A 17,924-nucleotide genomic window follows, 5' to 3' on the forward strand; every position below is an offset into this window, starting at 1 on the left:
ACCCTGTCTCTACTAAAAATACAAACAATACACCTGGCGCTCATAGATTTTCCTCCCACAAGCATGAGCCACCCACGGCCTAACCCTTCATCCTCCTCTTCACCACCTCCACCCGCTTCTCTGTGCCCCATATGGGTATATGTCAGCTTCTTCCGGTTCCCAAGGGGACCTTCATTGGTGCCATTCCTGCTCTCTGGAACGCCGCTAGCTCCTGCCCCTTCCCATGCGTCTGACAACTCCTCTGTGAAAATGTCACATCCTCCGAGGGGCCTCCTCGATCACTCAGTGCTAAACACTCTCCTCTCTCTCTTTTTTTTTGAGACGGAGTCTCACTCTGTCGCCCAGGCAGGAGTGCAGTGGTGTGATCTCGGCTCACTGCAACCTCCGCTTCCTGGGTTCAAGCAATTCTCTGCCTCAGCCTCCGGGGTAGCTGGGATTACAGGCGCCTGCCACCACGCCTGGCTAATTTTTTTTGTATTTTTAGTAGAGACAGGGTTTCACCATGTTGGCCAGGCAGGTGTTAAACTCCTGACCTTGTGTTCCACCCACCTCGGCCTCCCAAAGTGCTGGGATTACAGGCGTGAGCCACCGCGCCCGGGTTCTCTCTCTTTTACAAACAGGGTCTTGCTCTGTCACTCAGTCTGGAGTGCAGTGGTGTGATCACAGCTCACTGCAACCTCTGCCTCCTAGGCTTAAGCGATCCTCCTGCCTCAGCCCCTTAAGCAGCTGGGACCGCAGGCCCACACCGCCACACCTCGCTAATATGTGCATCTTTTGTAGAGAGGGAGTTTCGCCATGTTGCCCAGGCTGGGCTTGAACTCCTGGGCTCAAGTGATCCTTCTGCCTTGGCCTTGCAAAGTGCTGGGATTACAATCGTGAGCCACCAGCCCTACTCCTCTCTGAATCCTCACAACCATACGCCCGTGTTTTCTTCCTGCGTGTCACCACCATTTGGAATTGTCTATGTTTAAATGGCAATGTTCAGGGTCTCCCGCTAGAAAACCAGCTCCCAGGGGCAAGGGAGATGCCACGGTCACTTCTGTGTTCTTGATGCCCCCGGCCCAGTGCCCGACACTCATGACTGCTCAGCAAACGTTGGCTGAGTGTGTGACCTGGTCACGTGCCTGGCACATAAGAAGAATCAGATAGGTGTTTGTGATTTCTGTGGCTGTCACTGCCTGAGCAGGCATTTTGAGTGTAGGAGAAATAGCAGTGCCTGGACGTTAGAAGCCCAGAGGTCTTGTCCTAGCTTGGCTTCCTCCTCCTCATAATTGAATGACTTAAAAAAAAAAAAAGAACCATTTTGTTTCTTTTTTTATTTTTTTGAGACAGAGTCTCACTCTGTTGCCCAGGCTGGAGGGCAGTGGCGTGATCTCGGCTTACTGCAACCTCCACTGCGCGGGTTCAAGTGATTCTCCTGCCTCAGCCTCCTGAGTAGCTGGGATTACAGGCACATGCCACCACACCCATCTAATTTTTGTATTTTTAGTAGAGATGGGGTTTTGCCATGTTGGCCAGGCTGGTCTCGAACATCTGACCTCAGGTGATCTGCCTGCCGCAGCCTACCAAAGTGCTGGGATTACAGGCGTGAGCCTCTGCGCCCGGCCAAGGCAACCATTTCTGGACCTCTTGGCATGGTCTTGGCACTGCCTTAGGTGCTCCTCCTCCCACATCCATGCTTTTCTGGTTACAGGCCTCTGAGGTCAAAACTGAGCCATCCCCATTGTCCAGAAGTGGTCACTGAGGCACAGAGAGGTTGAAGTCACTTGCCCCAGGTTTAACCCGGAAGCCCGGGGCCCAACCCTAGTGCCCACCATACACGAATCCATCTCACTCTCCTGCCTTCGTTCTCCGGCCCTTCCGGGCCTTGGTTTCCCCATTTGTAAAGCCAGGAGACAACACGCCTGCCATTCAGGATCCCACGTGTGGTTGCCATCCTCTGGGTCACAGTCCTGATGGGGAAATCCACCCATGACTGGTAGTGACGCGCGTTCTCTGCCCCGACTCCCACAGCCGGTGAGCTCCTCCGACAGCGAGGCCCCCGAGGCCAACCCCGCCGGCGGCAGTGACGCTGACGAGGACGACGAGGACCGGGGGGTCATGGCCGTCACAGCGGTAACCGCCACAGCTGCCAGCGACAGGATGGAGAGTGACTCGGACTCAGACAAGAGTAGCGACAACAGTGGCCTGAAGAGGAAGACGCCTGCGCTAAAGGTAGGGGAGGACCAAGGAGGACTGGCCCTTCATCCCCTCGCCCTGATGTCTGGCCTGGCAGCTTGCTCTTCCTCCCCTGCCTTTTTTTTTTTTTTTTGAGACAAGGTCTTACTCTGTCGCCCAGGCTGGAGTGCAGTGGCGGGATCTTGGCTCGCTGCAACCTCCGCCTCCCAGGTTCAAGCAATTCTTCTGCCTCAGTCTCCCCAGTAGCTGGGATTACAGGCACCCACCACTGCGCTTGGCTAAGTTTTGTATTTTTAATAGAGACGGGGATTCACCAGGTGGCCCAAGTTGGTCTTGAACTCCTGACCTCAGGTGATCTGCCTGCCTCGGTCTCTCAAAGTGCTGGGATTACAGTCTTGAGCCACTGCGCCTGACCTCCTTTCTTTTTTTTTTTTTTTTTTTTGAGACGGAGTTCCCTCTGTCACCTAGGCGGGAGTGCAGTGGCACCATCCTGGCTCACTGCACCCTCTGCCACTGGGTTCCAGCAATTATCCTGCCTGAGCCTCCCCAGTAACTGGGAATATGGGCACTGCCATCACACCCACACCTGGCTAATTTTTTTTTTTTTTTGAGACGGAGTCTCATTCTGTTGCCAGGCTGGAGTGCAGTGGCACGATCTCAGCTCACTGCAATCTCCACCTCCTGGGTTCAAGCGATTCCCCTGCCTCAGCCTCTGAAGTAGCTGAGATTACAGGCATCCACCACCACGCCTGGCTAATTTTTCGTATTTTAGTAGAGACAGGGTTTCACCATGTTGGCCAGGCTGGTCTTGATCTCCTGACCTCATGATCCGCCCGCTTCGGCCTCCCAAAGTACTGGGATTACAGGCGTTAGCCATGGTGCCTGGCCTGGTCCCTTTCTTTAATATAATTGTTTTTCAGTATGCATTTTTTAAAAATTGAGTTATAGTCCATACACCATGAGATTCATCCTTCCTGAATATACACCTCAGTGGTTTTTAGTGTGTTCACGGCATTGTGCAACCATTACCATTATTCCAGGAGATTTCTGTCACCCCAAAAAGAAACCTGGTCCCCATCAGCTGATCCTCCACAGCCCCTCCTCTGGCCCCTGGCACCCACACATCCCCTTTCTGCCTCTGTGGAGGGGCCTGTCCTGGACATTTCATAGAAATGGGATCACACACTGCATGGCCTTTGTGTCTGCCTTCCTTCACCAAGCATGACGTCCTCAGGGTGCATCCACGTTGCAGCTCGGGTCAGCTCCATTTGTTTTATTTATTTATTTATTTTGAGACGGAGTCTAGTTCTGTCGCCCAGGCTGGAGTGCAGTGGCATCATCTCTGCTCACTGCATCCTCCACCTCCCGGGTTCAAGCAATTCTTTTGCCTCAGCCTCCTGAGTAGCTGGGATTACAGGGGCCCGCTACCACGTCCGGCTAATTTTGTATTTTTAGTAGAGATGGCATTTCTCCATGTTGGCCAGGCTGCTCTCGAACTCCTGACCTCCTGATCAGCCTGCCTCAGCCTCCCAGAGTGCTGGGATGACAGGCGTGAGCCACCGTGCCTGGCCGCCTCCCTTCCTTTTCCTGGCCGGGTCAGATTCCGGTGTGTGGAGGGAACACAGTGTGTTGATCCACACGTCGCTGGCCATTTGGGTTGTTTCCACTTTTGGGCCTTTCCAGATCAGGCTGCCGTGAACGTTTCTGTGCAGGATTTTGTGCAGATGTGTGTGTTCCATTCTCCTGGGTATATTCTCTGTCCTGCCTTTTGACCATTTCTCACTATTTGGGTGTAGAAACAAAGGACCAGATTCTAGCAGCAAATTCTTTTGATAGAGTCACGTGTACTTTGTATTATTTTTTGATTCTAAAATGATAAACCATATTTATAGTAGATAACTTGGAAAATGCAAAGAACATAGAGAATTTAGAAAAAAATACCTGTAGTATATGAGGGGTTTCTGAGCCAAGCAAGGATTATTTCTTTTTTTTCTCTTTTTTTTTTTTTGGGTGGGGGGATGGAGTTTCACTCTTGTCACCCAGGCTGGAGTGCAATGGCGTGATCTCGGCTCACCGCAACCTCCGCCTCCCAGGTTCAAGCGATTCTCCTGCCTCGGCCTCCTGAGTAGCTGGGATTACAGGCATATGCCACCACAGCCAGCTAATTTTGTTTTTCAGTAGAGGCGGGGTTTCTCCATGTTGGTCAGGCTGGTCTGAAACTCCCGACCTCAGGTGATCTGCCCACCTCGGCCTCCCAGAGTGTTGGGATTACAGGCGTGAGCCACCGCCCCCGGCCAAAATTAGCCATTTTTAAGTGTACCGTTCAGCAGCATTAAGCATATTCATGTGGTTGTGCAACCATCACCACCATCATCTGCAGAACTTTCTCGTCTTCCCAAGCTGAAATGCTGTCCCATGAAACACTCACTCCCACCCCCGTCTGCAGCCCTGGTGCCCCCCATCCTACTTTCTGTCTCTGTGAGTCTGATGACCCTGGGGACCTCCTATAAGAGTTTGTCTTTTTTTTTTTTTTTTTTGAGACGGAGTCTCGTTCTGTCGCCCAGGCTAGAGTGCAGTGGCGCAATCTCGGCTCACTGCAACCTCTGCCTCCTGGCTTCACGCCATTCTCCTGCCTCAGCCTCCCAAGTAGCTGGGACTACAGGCACCCATGTCCTACATGGGACTATGCCACCATGCCCGGCTAATTTTTTTATATTTTTAGTAGAGACGGGGTTTCACCGTGTTAGCCAGGATGGTCTCGATCTCCTGACCTCGTGATCCACCCGCCTCGGCCTCCCAAAGTGCTGGGATTACAGGCGTGAGCCACCGCGCCCGGCAAGAGTTTGTCTTTTTGTGATTGGCTTCTTTCACCAAGCATGTCCTCAAGGTTCAAGATCCCTGGTTTGATCAGGTTCTCACAGGGTTCCTGGCCCTCCAGAGAGGTTCCAGAGCTCAGCTCTCGTGGGCGGTGGGCAGTCAGCTGGGGGCTTCCTGCCAGGAGCACGGCCTTCCCGTCACTGAGCATTCAGGCCGTTCCCCTTCCAGATGTCGGTCTCGAAACGAGCCCGAAAGGCCTCCAGCGACCTGGATCAGGCCAGCATGTCCCCATCCGAAGAGGAGAACTCGGAAAGCTCATCTGAGTCGGAGAAGACCAGCGACCAGGTGGGCCGGTGGCTCCTTGGGAGGGCAGGGAAGCGCAGTGGCTGCCAGTGGGCCCCAGTTCAGCTCACTTCTCTCCCCCAGGACTTCACACCTGAGAAGAAAGCAGTGGTCCGGGCGCCACGGAGGGGCCCCCTGGGGGGACGGAAAAAAAAGGTAGCGTGCACTTGACTTTGTTTCCCATGCCCACTCGTGGGGCACCTCTGCGGTCTCCAGCGCTGTCCCCAGGGCAGGGGTGGGCCATTTCTGGAGGGGGTGGGACACGGACTGCAGGGGACCCCAGGGGACCGCGTCTGCCCTGAGCGTGGCACCTCGTTATGGCCACACTGCCTCCAGGAGCCCACCATCCGGTTTGGAAAGGGGCATTCTGGGATGTTGGCATCAGAAGGGAGGGAAGCAGTCCTGAGCGTGCATGAGTGAGAGAGCGAGAGAGCGAGAGAACGAGAGGGAGACGGAAGAGAGGAGAGAGAGGTGTGTGCCGGTGTGTATATGAGCGGATTGTGTGTGTGTGTTCTGTCTCTGTGTACATGTGTCCACGTGCGTTTGTGTGTGTACTTGTGTGTATGCATGTTTGTGACCATGTACGTGTGTATGTGTGCAGTGTGTGTGGAGATTGTGCATGTGTGATGTGTGTGTCGTGTGTGCACGTGTCGTGCCTGTGTGTGTGTTTCTGGTGCCTGTGTCCCTGTGCCTGTGTGTGTGTGTGTGTGTGTGTGTGCGCGCGCGCTGTGCCTCTCCTCTGTGTCTGTGTGTTGTGCCTTTGTGTTCCCATGTGAGTATATGTGGTGCCTGTGTGTGTGCATGTGTGTCCCTGTGTGCATACTGTGTTCATGTGTCTGTGTGTTTGTGTGTCCGTGTGTGTGTCTGTGTGTGTTGCATTATGTTTTGCTGTATGTGTATAGTGTTTGTATCTGTGTGTGTGGTGTCTGTGTTGTGTGTGTTTGTGTGTCTGGTGTGTCCGTGTGTATGGTTTGTGTGGTATGTGTTTTGTCTGTGTGTTATCTGTGTATGGTGTGTGTTTTGTGTGTGTGTGTTTGGTGTGTGTCTGGTGTGTGTGTGTTGTGTGTATATGGTATGTGTGTTGTCTGTGTGTGGTGTGTGGTATGTGTGTGGTGTGGTATGTGTGTTGACTGTGTTGTCTGGTGTTTGTGTGTCTGGTGTGTCTGTGTGTATGGTGTGTCTGGTGTGTGTGTTGTCTGTTCTGTGTGTCTGGTGTGTGTGTTATATGTGGTTTGTGTGTTAGCTGTGTGGTGTGTGTGATATGTGTGTCTTTGTGGTGTGTGTGTTGTCTGTGTTGTGTTATCTGTGTGTGTGGTGTGTGTGGTATGTGTTGTCTGTGTGTTGTCTTTGTTGTGTGTGTCTGGTGTGTGTGTGTGTGGTTTGTGTTGTGTATATGGTGTCTGTTGTATGTGTGTTGTGTGTGGTGTCTGTGTGGTGTGTGTATCTGTGTTTGTGTGGTGTGTGTATGGTATGTGTTATCTGTGTGTGTGGTGTGTGTGTATGGTATGTGTGTTATCTGTGTGTGTGGTGTGTGTTGTCTGTGGTGTGTGTCTGGTATGTGTGTTATCTGTGTGTGTGGTGTGTATGTTGTCTGTGTGTTTGTGTAATGTGTGTGGTGTGGGGTGTGCGTGTTGTGTGTTGTCTGTGTATGGTGTATGTGTGTTGTCTGTGTGTGGCGTGTGTGTGCTGTGTGTCTGGTATATGTGTGGTCTGTGTGTGTGTGTATTGTATGTGTGTTATCTGTGTGTGGTGTGTGTGATGTCTGTGTGTGTGGTGTCTGTGTGGTGTCTGGTGTGTTTGTGTGTGTGGTGTCTAGTGTGTGTGGTCTGTGTGTGGTGTGTGTTTTATCTGTGTGTGTTGTACATACGGTGTGTGTTATCTGTGTGTGGTGTGTGTATGGTGTGTGTGTTATCTGTGTGTGTTTTCTGTGTATCTGTGTGTGTAGTGTATGTGTGTAGTGTGTTATCTGTGTGTGCTGTGTATGGTGTGTGTTATCTGTATCTGTTGTGTGGTGTGTGTGGTGTGTTATCTGTGTGTGGTGCGTGTGTTGTCTGTGTGGTGTGTGTGTTGTCTCTGTGTGGTGTGTATGTGTTGTATGTATGGTATGTGTGTTATCTGTGTGTGGTGTGTGTTATCTGTGTGTGTTATCTGTTTATCTGTTGTGTGTGGTATGTGTGTTTGTGTGGTGTGTGTGTCTGTGTGTGGTGTGTGTGTGGTATGTGTTGTCTGTGTCTGGTGTGTGTGTTGTCTGTCTGTGGTGTCTGTGTGTGTTGGATGTGTGTATGTGTTGTGTGTATGGTGTGTTATCTGTGTGTGTGGTGTGTATGTGTTTGTGTGGTGTATGTGTTGTCTGGTGTGTGTGGTGTGTTATGTGTGTGTGGTGTCTGGTGTGTGTGTTACCTGTGTGTGTGGTGTCTGTGTGGTGTGTATGGTATGTGTGTTATCTCTGTGTGGTGTGTTGTCTGTGTGTGTGTTGTGTGTGGTGTGTGTGTTGTCTGTGTGTGTGGTGTGCGTGTTCTGTGGGGGGGCGTGTGTGTGTGGTGTGTGTGTTGTCTGTGTGTGATGTGTGTAGTGTGTGTGGGGGTGTGTGTAGTGTGTATGTGTGTGTGGTGTCTGTTGTGTGTGTAGTGTGTGTTATCTTTGTATTGTGTGTGTGGTGTGTTTTATCTGTGGTGTGTGTGGTGTGTGCTGTGTGTGGTACGTGTGTGTTGTCTATGTGTGGTGTGTGTTGTCTGTGTGTGGTGTGTGTTGTCTGTGGTGTGTGTGTCTGTATTGTCTGAGGTGTGTGGTGTGGTGTGTATGTGTTTGTATGTGTGGTGTGTGTTGTCTGTGTGTGGTGTGTGTTATCTGTGTGTGTGGTGTCTGTGTGTGTGGTGTCAACTGTATGTTGTCTGCAGTGTGGTGTGTGTTGTCTGCGGTGTGTGGTGTGTGTGTTGTCTGTGTGGTGTGTGTTATCTGTGTGTGTGTGGTGTGTGTATCTGTGGTGTATCTGTGTGTGGTGTCTAGTGTGTGTGTGTAGTCTGTGTGGTGTGTGTTGTCTGGTGTGTGTGGGGTGTGTGTGTGTGGTGTCTTGGTGTGTGTTATGTATGTTTGTGTGTGTGGTGTGTGTGGTGTGTATCTGTGTGGTGTGTGTTGTCTGTGTGTATGTGGTGTATGTATTGTCTGTGGTGTGTGTGGTGTGGTATGTGTTATCTGGTGTGTGTGTGGCATGTGTTATCTGTGTGGTGTGTGTTGTCTGTGTGTGTGGTGTGTGTTGTCTGTGTGGTGTGTGTGTGTTGTCTGTGTGGTGTGTGTGGTGTGGTGTTATCTGTGTGTGTGTGTGGTGTCCGTGATGTGTGTGTTGTCTGTGTCTTTGCAGTGTGTGTGGTGTGTGTGTTATCTGTGTGTGTGTGGTGTGTGTTATCTGTGTGTGGTGTGTTGTCTGTGTGTGTGGTGTCTGTGTTTGTGGTGTGTATCTATGTGTGTGGTGTGTGTTGTCTGTGTGTGTGGTGTGTGTGGTGTCTGTGTTTAGTGTGTGTGTTATCTGTGTGGTGTGTGTGTTGTCTGTGTGGTGTGGTGTGTGTTATCTGTGTGTGTGGTGTGTGTTGTCTGTGTGTGTGGTGTGTGTGTTGTGTGTGGTGTGTGTTATGTGTGGTGTTATGTGTGGTGTGTTTGTGTGTGTGGTGTGTGTGTGTGGTGTCTGTGTGGTGTGTGTGTCTGTGTGTGGTGTGTGTGTTATCTGTGTGTGTGTGGTGTGTGATATCTGTGTTGTGTGTGTTGTCTGTGTGTGGTGTCTGTGTATGTTGTGTGTGTTTGTGTGTGGTGTGTGTGTGTGGTGTCTGTGGTGTGTGTGTGCGTGGTATGTGTGGTGTGGTGTGTGGTATCTGTGTGTGTGGTGTGTGGTGTGGTGTGTGTTGTGTTTATGTGGTTTGTGTGGTGTGTGTTATCTGAGTGTATGTATGGTGTGTATCTGTGTGTGTGGTGTGTGGTATCTGTGTGGTGTGTGTGGTATCTGTGGTCTGTGTGGTGTGTATCTGTGTGGTGTGTGTTATCTGTGTGTGGTGTGTGTGGTGTGGTGTGTGTTATCTGTGTGTGGTGTGTGTGGTGTGGTGTGTGTTATCTGGGTGTGGTGTGTGTGTGGTGTGTGTGTTATGAGTGTGTATGGTGTGTGTTATCTGTGGGTGGTGTGTGTGGTATCTGTGTGATGTGTGGTGTGGTGTGTGTGGTGTGTGTGGTGTCTGTGTGTGGCGTGTGTGTTTGGCAGGGTACTCGGGTGGAGGCGGTAGAGCACAGCAGCTTGTCTGATGTGGCCTCCGCACAAGATTTTGCACAAAGAAAAGATGTTCCCACTGGGAAACCCGGGGTTCTGATGTACTCGCTTCACGGAGGAAGATGAGGTGAAGGGCCAGCAGCTGCCCAGCGCGCCCGGGGCCGCCTGGGATCCCGGTTTTCACTTGGGGTACAGGTGGGTTTTGTGGGTCGGAGGGGATTCGGAGCTGGGCCCTGAGCCGAGGCCGGCAGAGCCTGGCGGCTGCGGGGGTGCAGGAGCCTCCTCTGGCCTGGTGCGCCCCGCTTCTCACGGTGGGGCTCCTGATGCTCACGCCTGTCCCTGCTTCTCCCCAGAAGGCGCCGTCAGCCTCCGACTCCGACTCCAAGGCAGATTCCGACGGCGCCAAGCCTGAGCCGGTGGCCATGGCGCGGTCGGCGTCCTCCTCCTCCTCTTCCTCCTCCTCCTCCGACTCCGACGTGTCTGTGAAGAAGCCTCCGAGGGGCAGGAAGCCAGGTAGGGCCCTCGTGCTCGCACATCTCTTGGCCTGGCCCCTGCCGGGGCGCTCCCAGGCAGTCCCCTGGTCACCTTGGAGCCCTGGAAGGAAGGTCACCCCCTCCTCCTCTTCCTGTAGCCGAGAAGCCTCCCCCGAAGCCGCGAGGGCGGAAACCGAAGCCTGAACGGCCTCCGTCCAGCTCCAGCAGTGACAGGTGGGTGCTGGAGCTGGGGTCCCCTCTGGCGGCTCCTCCATCGGCCGAGGGCCAGGGCGGGCTCCCGAGGGAGGAACGGAGGTCCCCAGCCGCCCCCTCCACCTCCAGTGACAGCGACGAGGTGGACCGCATCAGTGAGTGGAAGCGGCGGGACGAGGCGCGGAGGCGCGAGCTGGAGGCCCGGCGGCGGCGAGAGCAGGAGGAGGAGCTGCGGCGCCTGCGGGAGCAGGAGAAGGAGGAGAAGGAGCGGAGGCGCGAGCGGGCTGACCGCGGGGAGGCTGAGCGGGGCAGCGGCGGCAGCAGCGGGGACGAGCTCAGGGAGGACGATGAGCCCGTCAAGAAGCGGGGACGCAAGAGCCGGGGCCGGGGTCCCCCGTCCTCCTCTGACTCCGAGCCCGAGGCCGAGCTGGAGAGAGAGGTGAGCCGGGAGGGCGCCGGGAGTCCCTGCCTTCACTCCACACGTTTATCGAGCATCTACTAGGTACGAGGCAGTATCCCAGGTTCCGGGACACTGTCAGGAAAGCAGTGCGTGGGTCCAGAAACTCCTGCCCTGGAGGAGGGGACATTCCCGGGAGGGAGGGGGCCGGGCTTGGTGGCTCACGCCTACTATCCCAGCACTTTGGGCAGCTGAGGTGGGACGATTACTTGAGCCCAGCTCGAGACCAGCCTGGGCAAGATAGAGAGACCCCGTCTCTATAAAAACCTTAAAAAATTAGCTGGGCGTGGTGGTGTGTGCCTGTATAGTCCCAGCTGCTCAGGAGGCTGAGGCAGGAGAATTGCTTGAGCCCAGGAGTTGGAGGCTGCAGTGAGCTGTCATCAATCCACTGCACTCCAGCCTGGGCCACAGAGCAAGACCCTGTCTCAAAACAAAACAAGGGAGGGAGGAGCTGTACAGATGACATGCGGGTAGTGCGTGCTGTCCGGAGTTTTCAGTGCTAAGGAGAAGGGTAAAGTGGGGTAGGGGGTTTCTCTTTTAAATAGGGTAGACCCTGAAGGTGTGAGTAGACTCCAAAGGCTTGCGTTTGGGTTTAAGTAAAAGGTTCCGAATGGGCCGGGCACGGTGGCTCACACCTGTAATCCCAGCACTCTGGGAGGCCAAGGCGGGCGGATCACGAGGTCAGGAGATCGAGACCAGCCTGGCTAACACGGTGAAACCCTGTCTCTACTAAAAATACAAAAAAATTAGCCAGGCGTTGTGGCAGGCGCCTGTAGTCCCAGCTACTCAGGAGGCTGAGGCAGGAGAATGGCGTGAACCCGGGAGGCAGAGGTTGCAGTGAGCCAAGATGGTGCCACTGCACTCCAGCCTGGGCCAGAGCAAGACTCCGTCTCAAAAAAAAAAAAAACGAAAAAAACAAAAGGCTCCGAATGAAGGGAGGGGATCTGTGAAGACTCCTGGGAGGGGACACATTCTAGGCAGGAGAAGCAGCTCACACGGAGGCCCAGAGGACTGTGCCTGGCATGCTGGAGGAACAGCGAGGTGGCCTCTGCGGCTGGAGCGGAGGGAGGAGGGGAGAGAGGGAAAAGGGGGTGGTGGGGAACGGACGTGGCAGGCCGGGTCGGGCCATGGGGGCTGCAGGGAGGATTTGGGCTTTGACCCTGAGGGAGGTGGCAGCCATGGAGGGCACTGGACAGGGGAGGGATGGGCCCTCCCTCGGGTGCTCTCAGGTGCTCTCTGGCTGCCATGGGGTGCAGCTTACAGGTGAGCGTGGGAGCAGGTAGGAGGCCTCCTAGGGTGGTGATTGTCGGGCCTCTCCTATACCATGTGTTGTGCTGCCGGCCCTGTCACACCCTCTACCCTTGTGGAGATTCAGGCAGTGTGGCCTGAATCCAGTGTCTGACCTAGACTGAGTGCCTGGGGCCCACATGCTGGTGCCCCTCAGCCAGGCCTGCCTTCTTTGGGGAAAGCAAGAACAGCGCCATGTTCTCTCTGTCACTCCCTTCGTCACGGAAAGGGGACCGAACTCCTGGTGCAGGAGGCGTTTCAGCCACAGCCCAGTACTGCTGGGCAGGAGGAGTGAAGGGGGCTGTTCCTCCACTGGATGGGGCCTGGGCTCCAAGAACCCCACGATCCACTCAGGACTGGACACTGGGTCCTCCCTCCCCTCCCATCCTGCCCCAGCACCTTCAAACAGTGTGGAGGGTGGCAGAAAGGGTCGAGCTGCATCTCCTGGTAGTGGGATGGGCTAGGGGTCTGGGTAATCCCCTCTTCCCACTGCTCCAATGCGCCCTTCCTGACTGCTGTAGGCCAAGAAATCAGCGAAGAAGCTGCAGTCCTCAAGCACAGAGCCGGCCAGGAAACCTGGCCAGAAGGAGAAGAGAGCACGGCCCGAGGAGAAGCAGCAAGCCAAGTGAGCCCTCCTCCACCCCCTGCACACCCTGGAGGCCCCACACCCCGCATCACCCCACAACCCTCACCCCTCACAGGGGCAGCCTCACCTCTGAGTTCAGCCTTGGAGCCGGACCCGGTTGAAGTTCCTGGTCCTCGGGTTGTGTGGGCTGCGTAGGAATTGCTGCTGTGGGAGCGGGATCTTTGCCCAGCCCAGGGGTCTCCTCTGGGGTGATCCCGCCTCCAGAGACACTGGGCCACGTCCGGGGACATCTGTGGTTGTCATGACTCGGGGGTGCTCCTGGCATGGAGCGGGTGGAGGCTGGGGACGCTGCTGAGCGCTCTGTAGTGCCCAGGACGGCCCATCCCAGAGAACAGTCCATCCCCAATGTCCACAGAGCAGAGGAGGAGGGAGAAACTGCACCCCGGCCTAGGGGTTTGCATCTTGGTCCCCCTGTGGTGGGGAGACAGAGCCCATCTCCCAGCTCACTTTCTTTTTTTTTTTTTTTTTTTTTTTTTGAGATGGACTCTTGCTCTCGCTCTTTCGCACAGGCTGGAGTACAGTGGTGCGATCTCGGCTCACTGCAACCTCTGCCTTCCGTGTTTCAGCGATTCTTCTGCCTCAGCCTCCCGAGTAGCTGGGATTATAGGCACCCGCCACCACGCCCAGCTAATTTTTGTTGTTTTAGTAGACACAGGGTTTCACCATGTTGGTCAGGCTGGTCTCGCTCGATCTCCTGACCTCGTGATCCGCCTGCCTCGGCCTTCCAAAGTGCTGGGATTACAAGTGTGAGCCACCGCGCCTGGCCCCAGCCCACTTTTTTTTTTTTTTTTTTTTTCTTTTGAGACGGAGTCTTGCTCTATCGCCCAGGCTGGAGTGCAGTGGCGCCATCTCAGCTCACTGCAACCTCTGCCTCCTGGGTTCAAGCGATTCTCCCGGCTCAGCCTCCGAAGTAGCTGGAACTACAGGTGCGTGCCACCACGCCTGGCTAATTTTTTGTATTTTTAGTAGAGACGGGGTTTCACCATGTTGGCCAGGATGATCTCGATCTCCTGATCTCGTGATCCACTCGCCTCGGCCTCCCAAAGTGCTGGGAGCCGTCGTGCCTGGTCCCCCAGCCCACTTTCTAAATGGCATCTGGCCTTGGGTGGACAAACCTGCCCATGAGAATTTGGCAGGCGGGTATGGCAGTGGTGGGGTACAGAATAGCACATGGCACCAAGCCTCAGCAATGGGCCTCCCTCCTGCATGCGTGTCACCCTTGAGGGCCTTTTCCTAGCTCGCTGACTCTGGTAGACAAAGCCAGCCCTTGGCCACGTGAACGAGGAAAAGAATCCCGGGATTTCATAAGAACCCGGGAAAAGGCTTGTATCTTTGGGCAGCTCGAGCCTGTGGCTGCCCTGGTCTGCCCTAGGCCTAGGCTGTGGCAGGGCCTCCCCGCCTCCCGTTTCCCGGCTTAGCTCCCAGGGCCTCCCAAAGGTTTCCTTTGCAGTGGGTTTGGGTTCACCCCCTCGGGCGCCAGCCCCTCAGTGGCAGAGTGCTGGTGACGGGGCCTGACTGAGGGGAGCACTTCTCCACAGGCCCATGAAGGTGGAGCGGACCCGGAAGCGGTCCGAGGGCTTCTCAATGGACAGGAAGGTAGAGAAGAAGAAAGGTGAGGCCTGGCTGCCCAGCACTGCCCACACTGAGTTCGCTGAGGGGAACGGGGACAGCCGTGGCATGGCCGGGCTGTCCCGCCTGTCCCTAGAGAGGATGCTCAGCACATCCTCGGCCGACCTGGCCGGTGGTGCCTTCAAGGGTGGGGGCTGAGCCTGCAGACCTGGGGCCCCCATGACAACTCCTCCAGAGGCTCTCAGGCTCCTGCCCTCGAGCAGCTGGCCCCCTGTGGCCCTGCCTGGGCCTACACAGTGCTCTTTCTCCTGGCCCAGAGCCCTCTGTGGAGGAGAAGCTGCAGAAGCTGCACAGTGAGATCAAGTTTGCCCTAAAGGTCGACAGCCCGGTAAGACCCTCAAGGGCCTGTGAGCCAGGCAGTCCCCGCTGCCACATCCCTGCCAGGCTCCCTTAGATGTCTCGGGAAACTGAGACAAAGCCGGGGTCTTGCGGGTGGGTGGGCCGGGAGTCTGTTCCAATTGCTAGTGAGCACATGGGGTCTCCTGGCCAAGGGCCCTGGGGGAGCTGGTCCTGACATGCAGCACCCAGCTTTCCCGGCAGGCGGTGCGTGGAGGCCCCCAGGACCAACCCCCACGTACCTGGGACCCCAAGTATCTGCCTGTCCCTGGAGTTCCTCGTCAACTGGTTGGGGGCTGGGGGGAGCTGTTCTGCAGATTCAGCTTCCCTCAAGGAGAGCCCAGGATGTCTTCCTCCGCCCATCGGGGCCCTGGGACCACTGGGGATCCCTCGGCCAGGCCGTCTCCCTCACTGCCACCCCACCCTGCAGGACGTGAAGAGGTGCCTGAATGCCCTAGAGGAGCTGGGAACCCTGCAGGTGACCTCTCAGATCCTCCAGAAGAACACAGACGTGGTGGCCACCTTGAAGAAGGTATGGCGGGAATCAGAGGCGCAGGGTGCAGGCGGGGAAGCTGGGAGCAGGTGCCTGCCCAGGAGCCCAGGCCCCAGCGGGTTCCTGTTGGGGCAGCCCTGGGTCAGTGAGGAGGCTATGGGCTGCCGGGTAGAAATGCCCGGTGCTTGCCAGGCGTGGTGGCTGTAATCCCAGCACTTTGGGAGGCCGAGGCAGGAAGATCATCTGAGGTCAGGAGATTGAGACCATCCTGACCAACATGGTGAAACCCCATCTGTACTAAAGATACAAAAATTAGCCAGGCATGGTGATGGGCACCTATAATCCCAGCTACTCAGGAGGCTGAGGCAGGAGAATCACTTGAACCCAGGAGGCGGAGGTTGCAGTGAGCTGAGATCGCGCCACTGCACTCCAGCCTGGGTGACAGAGCGAGACTCCGTCTCAAAAAAAAAAAAAAAGAAAAAGAAAAAAAAGAAATGCCTGCTGCACAGAGCTGTGCTCACGGGAGGGGCGCATTGCTGGGGCGGGGGGCTCAGAGCCGGGGCTAGGGCCGCTGCACTTGGGTGAGCCAGGCCTCTTCTCTTGGTGGCCAGATTCGCCGTTACAAAGCGAACAAGGATGTAATGGAGAAGGCAGCAGAAGTCTATACCCGGCTCAAGTCGCGGGTCCTCGGCCCAAAGATCGAGGCGGTGCAGAAAGCGAACAAGTCTGGGATGGAGAAGGAGAAGGCCGAGGAGAAGCTGGCCGGGGAGGAGCTGGCCGGGGAGGAGGCCCCCCAGGAGAAGGCGGAGGACAAGCCCAGCACCGGTGAGGGGCGGGCGGGGTGGGCCCTGAACCTCGGTCTCCTCAGCTGAAGAAACAGATGCTTTGCAGAACATTCCAGAAGGGGAGCACAGCTCTGGTCTCTGCCCCAAACCCGCCAGAGTGTCATGTCCTGTTGGGGTCTCTGTGCAGACCCAGCTTTAATCCCCGGGGCAGCCAGTGAGGGGCATTCAGGTCCTACCGTGTGCCAGGCAGCCAGCGTGCGGGCAACTTGGGGCTCACGCCAGAGGGGTGACGGGGACAGTGCATGACAGCACATGCCTCCACCATCTCCAACCCTGGGACGCCCAGAGAGGGGGTGGCTCTGTGCAGCGGGGGCAAAGAGTGGGGCATTGTTCAGAGAAGCAGTCGGTGGAGGCTCGGGGGCGAAGGCCTCAGGTGCCCTTGCTTGCCTGGTGGGCCGACAGGAGACAGGGTGTGACCCTCGGGGCTGCTGGCTGTGGGGCTACTGGGCTGACATGGCCCCATCACGGGTGCTCAGAGCAGCCCTTTGGAGATGGGATGGGTGAGCTTGGGATGGGACTCTGCGGCCCAGGGGGCAGCCGAAGGCTAGTGTCTTTTTTTCTTTTTTCTTTTTTTTTCTGAGATGGGGTCTCGCTCTGTCCCCCAGGCTGGAGTGCAGTGGTACAATCACAGCTCACTGCAACTTTGACTTCCTGGGCACAAGCCATCCTCCACCTCAGCCTCCTGAGGAGCTGGGATTGTAGGCCTACACCACTATGCCCTGCTAATTTTTTTTTTTTTTTTTTGAGACGGAGTCTTGCTCTGTCCCCCAGGCTGGAGTGCAGTAGCGCGATCTCGGCTCACTGCAAGCTCTGCCTCCCGGGTTCACGCCATTCTCCTGCCTCAGCCTCCCGAGGAGCTGGGACTACAGGCACCCACCACCACGCCCGGCTAATATTTTGTATTTTTTAGTAGAGACGGGGTTTCACTGTGTTATCCAGGATGGTCTCAATCTCTGGACCTCATGATCTGCCCTTCTCGGCCTCCCAAAGTGCTGGGATTACAGGCGTGAGCCACCGCGCCCGGCCAGGACCTGCTAATTTTTGTATGTTTTGTAGAGACAGGGTTGCTGGCATGTTGCTCAGGCTGGTCTTGAACTCCTGGGCTCAAGTGAGCCTCACATCTCGGCCTCCCATGTGCTGGGATTGTGAGCCCCCGTGCCCGACCTCATCTTCATTTGTCTTTCCCAGGCTGCTGTGGGCTTTTCTCAGGGCTGCCCATGTTCCCTCATTTCCTGGGCCCCCAGTTCTCCAGGCCACTGTGGCTGGGGCTGGGGCTGGCTGCAGGATCCTGTGTCAGGACCTTCCAGACTGGACGGCAGGTGCCGGGGTCCATGTGGATGGGCATGCGTCACCCATGGCTCAGCTTGGCCCCTGGTCCAGTCCTTGACAGGGAAGGGTTCTGGGGTTCCCCGCTGGAGCCCAGCAGTGTCCTGTGGCCCCTCCGTCCCACCCAGATCTCTCAGCCCCGGTGAATGGCGAGGCCACGTCGCAGAAAGGGGAGAGCGCAGAGGACAAGGAGCACGAGGAGGGTCGGGACTCGGAGGAGGGGCCAAGGTGTGGCTCCTCTGAAGACCTGCACGAGTGAGTGTCCCGGGCTGTGGGGTTTGGCCTCCTGAGCGGCAGCGGTGTGATGTGCACCCTGTGTCCGAGCCGCTCGTCCTGTGCCAGTCCCTCTGGGAAGGGTCCCAGGGATGTTGTCCCCACTCGGGCCTCCCACCCACACAGCTGACCCCAGGACCCCGCTGGCTGGCACTTCCTTCCGGCGGCCCCCACAGAGGCAGCTCCAGGGCTTTGAGCTGCCTGCCCCCGGCCTCCTGGGAAGGTGGCTTCTTGCTGAGCCTCCAGGGTGGCCCAGGTAGGCCCTGAGCACAGGCACCCGGCCATCTGACAGTGCCAGCGCCCATCACTGTGGGCTGCTGTCTGGTACAAGGCTCAGTGGAGCCACTTGCTTACCCAGCA

The 17,924-nt window shown here is 56.1% G+C and overlaps 1 protein-coding gene across 4 annotated transcripts in view; it reads left to right on the forward strand.

The window, feature by feature from the left end:
• Positions 1-17,924, forward strand: part of HDGFL2 (HDGF like 2) — a 30,360-nt gene that overhangs the window by 11,921 nt on the left and 515 nt on the right. For 2 of the 4 annotated variants that reach the window (XM_054466112.2, XM_054466114.2), the window contains exons 4-15: positions 2,014-2,214; positions 5,224-5,340; positions 5,422-5,493; positions 9,940-10,099; positions 10,218-10,293; positions 10,402-10,711; positions 12,538-12,641; positions 14,201-14,274; positions 14,549-14,619; positions 15,058-15,159; positions 15,732-15,945; positions 17,420-17,546. In XM_054466112.2, the coding sequence (XP_054322087.1) occupies positions 2,014-2,214; positions 5,224-5,340; positions 5,422-5,493; positions 9,940-10,099; positions 10,218-10,293; positions 10,402-10,711; positions 12,538-12,641; positions 14,201-14,274; positions 14,549-14,619; positions 15,058-15,159; positions 15,732-15,945; positions 17,420-17,546 (1,628 nt within the window). The remainder of the gene's footprint in view (positions 1-2,013; positions 2,215-5,223; positions 5,341-5,421; positions 5,494-9,939; positions 10,100-10,217; positions 10,294-10,401; positions 10,712-12,537; positions 12,642-14,200; positions 14,275-14,548; positions 14,620-15,057; positions 15,160-15,731; positions 15,946-17,419; positions 17,547-17,924) is intronic. The other 2 variants (XM_054466115.2, XM_063657380.1) reach the window with 1 other exon arrangement.

This window comes from Pongo pygmaeus, chromosome 20 (assembly GCF_028885625.2).
Source record: "Pongo pygmaeus isolate AG05252 chromosome 20, NHGRI_mPonPyg2-v2.0_pri, whole genome shotgun sequence".
Classification (NCBI taxonomy): domain Eukaryota; kingdom Metazoa; phylum Chordata; class Mammalia; order Primates; family Hominidae; genus Pongo; species Pongo pygmaeus.